The sequence below is a fragment of the Triticum dicoccoides genome, chromosome 2B (genome assembly GCF_002162155.2).
Source record: "Triticum dicoccoides isolate Atlit2015 ecotype Zavitan chromosome 2B, WEW_v2.0, whole genome shotgun sequence".
In the NCBI taxonomy this organism is placed as follows: Eukaryota; Viridiplantae; Streptophyta; class Magnoliopsida; order Poales; family Poaceae; genus Triticum; species Triticum dicoccoides.
The window spans coordinates 774,810,109-774,818,246 of record NC_041383.1 but is presented as its reverse complement, the minus strand read 5'-3'; the positions used below and the strand labels follow the sequence as shown (position 1 = coordinate 774,818,246).

Here is an 8,138-nt window from a genome sequence, read left to right as displayed (position 1 = left end):
AATGTCTTCTTGAAACTGAAACATAGAAAGGCAAGTTTGAGGTAGAAATAGAATCACCTATGTTATCACAAAAAAATTAAGAAACAAAGAAAACGTCCAACAAGAGACTTGCAACCCATCCTAAAAATCCTATAATCTGAATGACATCAGATTTAGCACAAGGCAAAGTATGTATCTTAATCTTATTGAACCAAAGAGAGTAAAACAATAAAATTGTGAACATTATATACATTAAAAATATAAGTGTCAAAGACCACCGGTGCCATTCTCATCAGCATCGACCAATTTTGTGAAAGTAAAAACCATCAAACATGAGAACCGTACCGCCCATCCTAAAACTCTTGGAATCCGATACACGAAGAAAATCAGACACATGACTACCATACATCATATAAAAAATTAAGTTATTTTAATTACTGAGAAACCATGCATCTATTGCCAACAAAATTGGGGCTTCTCATGTACATCAAACCAACAAGTGCAGCTACAATTTTAGAAGTATTTTGGTTTGACTAAAGCAAATGCTAGTCCTCGCACAAGACCCCTTCCAGCCTCATGCTTCAACCTAACACACCTTGTACGTAATACATCGAGGGCCCATGAGCACAAAATAGAAATGAATATATACGCTAGTAAGACCAGAAATTAACAAATACATGGAGCTTAATCATATTGTCTTACATGCATCAGGATGTAAGATGCGGTGACCTTGGCACCACAACCATGGAGACAACCAGTCTGGACATGATGGTGGCAGGGATTCAGCAGCGAGAAAAGGAGGAGACTCTGAAAAGTAAGCGCAATTACTAATCATTTTTACAGTTGCTGATTTAGATTCCGATTCATACTCTAAAATAGGAGGGCTAAAATTTTGTATTCAACCGCTATAAATAAACTACACAAGATGATAGTGAGATTGTGCGTAGAAAGCTAAATGTGCAAGATCGAAATTTTTGCTAGTAAAAGACTTAGCATTTTCTTCTTGCAGAACGTACATCTCTATTTTTGGACAAAAGAATGCAACACATACAAAGAATGGAAAATCGCCATCGAACAAAAGCCATGTTCCACCATTCAAGTATCTGAACAAACAAGCATGCGATTGGTAGCAGTAGTGAATAGTATGCATAGATGTGTCGGCAAGTAACAAAGATTAGCGAAAGGGAAACAGATTATCCAAAAGAAGAAAGGTTTTATATATTTTCAACGTACCCAGCCATAAAATCATATGCTTCTTGATTAACAAAATGAACACACAATTAAGCAGGCATAGGAGGTGCACAATCATGTACCGACAAAAAGAGTTCTGAGTTATGCACATATATAGAGATATAGATAGTGGTGTTTTGAAAATAGCTCTTCTTAATTCTGCATTTCTCCGAGGTACATCTATAAGAAATGCAGAGTGAAGCTGATATTTCCGTTCTATCCTCACAAATATTTTATTTTCAAGCCAATGATAAATTTAGATTGCTACTATTATAATTACAGTACGTATATCAGAGATATTATGGTATAAGCACTTAATAAACTGCTATCAAAGAAGTATACATGACATAAGGAGTATTTTGTTGCCTTGACAATTAAAAAAAATAGAGCAGTACAAATCTTTAAAGGAAAAGGCAAACCGAACTTGCAAATAGTGTGGGTTCCATCAATTTGCACAGAATTTAGACAAAGAAAAGAAACTGAATTCAGACCACAGAACATGGAAACCATGGAGAAGGAAAATCAGGAGATGCCAAAATCATTCAGCAATTTTGTCCCTTGGACCTAGAAGCAAAGACAATTTACTTATATACATTACACACCCAAGAGCTTGCAGCAGGGTAATGAATAAAACAGAACTGCAAGTCTGCAAGAAAGGAGCATATTTACCTTATTAGTTCCCATTGGATTTCTAAGCTACAAAAGTTGTTACATTAATGCTCTCAAGATTGGTAGGTTGTACCCTTTTCATAGTGTGGTGAAACTGTAATTAAATGAACTTTAATTGCATAGCTCTTGCAAGAGTATCACTTCATGTATGACCAATTGGAATCCTTGCTCTGTACTTAATAATTTTGCACTCCAAATAGCTACAACCCTCTACTGTTTTTTTAACCAAGAAGCAATAATGTGACCATAATTCATGGCAAAAAATGTTCGTTGCTCGTGTTAGAAGGATAAAATAACTACCTTTCGTAGGTACTTCAACTATGAAAGAGCATGTAATAATTAGTGATTTACCTGAGAGTAAAAGGAACGCAAGTATATTCATTAACTGCCCTTGTACAACCTGCAAATTGATTATGGAATGAGTTTCTGACGGGAAATAGAAAACACGCAACACAAAAGAACAGTAGGTACCTGACATAGCTCCAGCGTGGTAAACTTTTTGAGTGCTTCCAGTCATCTTTGGTGCCTTACTCATGTCTGGAGTCTGGACATTTCCCTGCTCGTCGAGGTCAGTAGGTACCTGACATAGCTCCAGTGTGGTAAACTTTTTTGAGTGCTTCCAGTCATCTTTGGTGCCTTACTCATGTCTGGATTCTGGACATTTCCCTCCTCGTCGAGGTCACTATTGCACCACTACTCACGACAAGGCTCATGTACCAAGTATGGTCCAACTGCCAATAGACAAGCAATGTTGCAGAAAGCAATTGAGGCATTTTCACTAAGTAAAGCTACAAAACCATTTAGTAAAACCCAGTGGAACTATCCTACTACATGACTGAATCAATGAAACATAACAGGAGCTGCAGAAGCCATTCTAGATCTTTTTCACAAACCAAAGGTAGCATTTTAGGTACTAATTAACCCTGGGGCATATATTATCATTTAGTCAAATAAGTGAATCGAAGAAAATTGATAGGAAGAGAAGGAATGGGGGTGTTTCAGAACCATGGTTACACATACATGGCATACATCTGAAAAAGGAAAAATGAACAGCCTAAATACATACTTGAAGGAAACAAGATAAAATAAACTGATGTACGAACTGTAATGTGGTGAGGTTATTAGTAGACATGATAAAATACGTATGTACAAGTCATTAATTAATAGATTATGAATAGGAAGACCTTGGAAACAAGGATGAAATTAAATCTGGAAAGGAAACAAGAATAAATCAAATCTGACTAAATCCAGGAGAGTACATGTGAAGAGAGGGAGAGGGAGAGGGGCAAGAAGCACCTGATTAACTTTTGGATTTATATGGTGTGCTGCCCCAATGGCTGTGTGTAACAAGAAAGAGGGGTTGGGGAAGAGAGAGAGGGCACAAAGGGGAGAGGGGGAGTACCTGCATGTGAAGGGGAGGCTGGCCTCGCCGGCGTCCGTCCGACCCGTTCCAGATCGGGAACCTGGGAGAAGGTGCGGAGAGGTAGGGGCATCCCCGTCACTCACCGGCACTCGCCGTCAGCTGCATCGATCTAGCCACCACCAGGACACTCTAACTTCTTCCGGGGTCTCCTTTTCTTCTTCCAGATTGCGACCAGAAGCACCCCCGAGAGAGAGGGGGCTTGGGGAGGTCGCTGACGAGGGTGGGCTAGGCCATGGTGGTAGGGAGGACGTGAGAGAGGAGGCGGAGATGGGCGGCGGCGCGAGGCGAGGTGGGGTCATGGGGAGGAAGCGCGAGAGGAGGGAGGCGCCTGCGGAGGGCTCTAGGGTTCCTTTTACCCAGGCCACGATTGGCAAGGACGCGATGCACACCTCGTGTACCAAAAACTGGAGAAAACTCACATCACTAGCATGACCCCACAGCCAACGAGTCCCACCCGTCATCCTCTCTAAAAGCTTACACTAATGTGAGAAAAAGCCAACGGTTGACCAGCTGCCAGCAGCCAAAAAAGTACTGTGGTGGATTCATCGTGCGGTGAAAATCGTCTCGCGCGAGGAGTGCCCCTAGAATGGCGGGTACTCTAGCGTGGTTTATATGTTCAATTATACTACGTAAGAATCTTATTTAGGTAGTGGCGAAAACTCAAAGGTACCCAATTGTAGCTGTGGATTCCCTCTTGTCTATATATAATAGACTACAACAAGTCAGGCATTTGATCTTTAACCGCCAATCAGTTAATACAACTACCTTCATAAGCGAGCTGCAGCCACATATATGCGCAGCTCATGTAGCTAACAGTGTACCTTGTTCAATTATCTCAAACCCCAGAACAAGAAACATCAAGCCATCATGTGGTTGAAAAACCAGCCACACCTTCACAGCCTCCTGGGCATCCTTGTTCTCTTCATCCTTGTTTCCACAGCATCTGCTGCGAACCTTGGGTCTGACATTCTCGACAAGGGCCGCAACATTACCGACGGCGACACCCTTGTTTCGGCTGATGGGTCATTCACCCTGGGCTTCTTCCCTCCCGGGGTGCTTGCCAAGAGATACCTCGGTATATGGTTCTCCGTGTCCGAGGACGCCATCTGTTGGGTAGCCAACAGAGACCGTCCTCTCACTGACGCTCGTGGGGCGCTGGTGATTAGTGACACGAGAAGCCTTTTCTTGCTCGATAGCTTCGGCCAGGTTGTGTGGTCTTCAAACACGACAGGTGCTGCCTCCACGACACTGCAACTGCATAATTCAGGAAACCTTGTCCTGAGCGATGGGAGTGCCAATGGTGCTGCCATATGGCAGTCATTTGACCACCCATCAAACACCTTGCTTCCCAGCATGAAGATTGGCAAGAACCTATGGACCAGGGAAGAGTGGTACCTTACGTCGTGGGCTTCGGCCAATGACCCTGCCACAGGGAAGTTTCGCTACATTACTGACGGAGAAGGTGTGCCACAAAACATACTCTTGGATGGTGACAAAATGATCTACCGGTCAGGACCATGGAATGCCCTACGGTTCAGCGGTGTCACGGAGATGACCTCGTATTCTGACAAGTTTGCTTACCAGTTGACAAGCAGCTCAAGTGAGGTAACCTACAACTATGTTTCCAAGGCTGAAGCCTCCTTCTCGCGTCTACTTCTGACTGATGACGGAGTATACCAACGCCTGGTATGGGACCCAACCAGCCGGTTGTGGAAGATCTTCTTCCAAGCGCCGAGGGACATCTGCGACCACTATGGCAGGTGTGGGGCATTTGGTCTGTGCAACGCCAATGCTCCATCAACGTCGTTCTGCAGCTGTGTACAGGGGTTCAGCCCGACATCTCCAGTGCAGTGGAAGATGAGGGACACCTCCAACGGTTGCCGCCGAAAGATGGTACTGGACTGTGGCAATGGAATGTCCAGTACCACGGACGGTTTCGTGGTGATAGACGGAGTGAAGCTTCCCAACACGCACAATGTATCGGTGAATGCTAGCATCACGTTGGAGGAGTGCAGGGCGAGGTGCCTGGCCAACTGCTCTTGTTTGGCGTATGCGCCGTTGGATCTCAAAGGAGGAGGCGCTGGAACTGGCTGCATCATCTGGACAGAGGACCTCATGGATCTCCAGTATGTAGATGGAGGGCAAATCCTTTATCTCAGATCCACCAAGTCAGATTTAGGTATGTTATATTGTTTCACTTTCTAGATCATTAGCAATGTATAGTTTGCATTTTAAGATTTTTGGTGATGCTAATTTACTGTTGTTCCTGAGATGCACACCTCATGGATGCCCCTCCTTACCCATTTCCAACATCTACCATTTTAGCTTCCCAATAGGAAAGTTTAGAGTTTAGGATTTCAACCAAACAAAGCTATACAACTGCAGTTCGTAGATATGTCAACATTCAATTAATCAAGGAATGTGATGGCACAGATGGCTACTGGCTAGTTCAAAGAGCATACTGTACCGACCAATGTAGCATCACAACGCCTACCAGGATTTGAGTCCTAAGCTTAGAACCAAGGCCATGCAACCAGTTAGAAAATATGTTAGGATCACTGCAAGGAAGGTATCAGTTAGATGGCACCAACATCTAATACTGTGTTTCTAGTTTTTTTAGAAGATTTATGCCTTTGCGCAAATACCAAAGGAAAGTTTAACATTTAAGCTAATTTAAGTTTCAAAATTTTATTGTTCATAATAGATGGGCCATCTGTATCCATGTTCCCAACTGGTATCGTTATCGGTGTATCCGTAGCCTTGATCATCATTCTGGTTCTCCTTGCCTTCTGGGTTATTATCACCAGGAGACGACATCGCATGCAAAGGGTATTAGGTAAGTTCTTAATTATATTAAATTATTAATCGCATTTGTATTTCTTCTTTTACTATTCCGAATGAGAGAAGTAGACTCACAAGCCTAACTATTTTCCAGTACACAATGGTCTGAGGGTGACAGGGGGTTCTGATAGCCATTCTCCGAATCCCGCTTCGCCCATGATGTCCGTCCCTACAATTGATCTCCATACTATAATAGAGGCTACAGGAAGTTTCTCCGATGCAAATAAAGTTGTTGAAGAAGGATTTAGTGTTGTCTACAAGGTGTTGATTTTTTTTCTTATCCATATGAACTGACATTTTTCCCACGTTGACTACACAATACACAAGGAGATAATAGAATCAGACAATCCAATGGCACCCTTCAGTAATTAATTGCATGCTGCAAATATCTGCTGGATCTACACTGTAACATATTACTGTATAATCAACAGGGGCAACTACCTGGTGGTACAGTGGTTGCTGTAAAGAGGCTCAAACAGTCTCTTCTTACTGATAAAGGCAGGCAGCATTTCTCAAGGGAAGTGGAAGTGATGTCAACGCTCACCCATGTCAATCTTGCTAAGCTCCTCTACTATTGCCGGGAAGGAGATGAGTGGATACTAGTCTACGAGTGGATGGAGAAAAAAAGTTTGAATCTTTACATATTTGGTACTCGTTGCAATGCATGCCATGTTAATCTATCATTATATGTACCCACAACTATTCCTATCTGTTTTTGGCCTCACACACCCATTTGGAAATGCAGGAGAAGAAGGACTCCGTTCCTCACTGAGTTGGGCGCAAAGACGGGAAATAATTCGAGGTGTGGCCATAGGTGTTGAATTTCTTCACGGCAGAGGATTCATTCACAGGGATCTAAAACCTGCGAGCATACTTGTCAGTGACACGTGGGTTCCAAAGATAGCAGACTTTGCCACCGCAAAGCTATTTATTGACGAGCAGACAAATTTGACATTAGTACAGAAACGGTATGATTAAAATTTCCATCCCATCTAATGTTTTCATATTCATGGTAGACTACCAGGACAAACCTCAATTAACTCCATGTTTTGTGTTAAATGCAGGGGATATGTGGCTCCAGAGTATATAGGGGAAGGGGCCCTGACATACAATTGTGATGTATATAGCTTTGGAGTCGTTTTGCTGGAGACAGTCAGTGGCAAAAGGAGAACAAGCAATGCAACGTTCCTTCCTGATGTAAGTCTGCTCAGCACAAAACATACTCCTCCCTGGTGCATCCTCTAGTTTCTCCCCAATGAAAATGGGCCACTAGCTGAGCTTTTTATTCTTTCTTTCTTACAGGCCTGGGAATTGTGGAATCAATGTAAGAGCGGGGAGCTTCTTGATGTGGCGGTGGGTGGTGAACCTGAAGGTGAAGTCTTGTCGGGGCTACTCAGATGCATCCAGATTGGCCTTCTCTGCGTGCAGTATTTGCCAGAGCATAGACCTTCAATGTCTGAAGTTGTGGCAATGCTAAACAACAGCTCATAGCTCCCCAGGCCACTGAAACCCACACCAAACAGCAGACCAGGACCGGGCGCACAGCCAGGACCGAGCCGGACCTTCTTACTGTGGCTATTTTGCTCATGTGGACGTGACCCCACGAGCCCGGGCATGGAAGCTACGGTGTAGTGCTTCGGTCTATCAGGGTGAGGCAGAGGCAGTGGCAGTGCAAGAGGAAATAAGCCTAAAACTTACTACCGGTCTGGATCTGGAACTTGCGGCATGAATTTGATGTTTATTGGTGTACTTTAACACCAGATATCGCCATTGTTTTCCTGTCTGGATTTGTGCTTTTTCAAAGTACGACGGGATTGTTGGAACTTACTGCCAGCCTTGGAAGTCGATGTTTTATTCTTGTATATATACTTAAGCACAGTGTATCGCCTTTGTTTTCATTTTCATATTTGTGCTTGTTCAAATATTACTTGGCAGTATTGATTGAACTTTTCTTATGAGAATGATATAATATTTGGGGGTTGTTTTGTATGTCACT

The 8,138-nt window shown here is 43.1% G+C and overlaps 1 protein-coding gene across 1 annotated transcript; it reads left to right on the top strand.

Moving 5' to 3' along the window:
• The first annotated feature begins 4,168 nt into the window (after nucleotides 1-4,168).
• On the top strand, nucleotides 4,169-7,686 carry LOC119361374 (receptor-like serine/threonine-protein kinase SD1-8). The gene is made up of 7 exons (XM_037626616.1): nucleotides 4,169-5,480; nucleotides 6,006-6,137; nucleotides 6,237-6,403; nucleotides 6,574-6,790; nucleotides 6,888-7,110; nucleotides 7,207-7,339; nucleotides 7,445-7,686. Exons 1-7 carry the CDS (start codon nucleotides 4,169-4,171, stop codon nucleotides 7,631-7,633), a joined length of 2,373 nt encoding a protein of 790 aa, XP_037482513.1. The 3' UTR covers nucleotides 7,634-7,686.
• The last annotated feature ends 452 nt before the right edge of the window (nucleotides 7,687-8,138 follow it).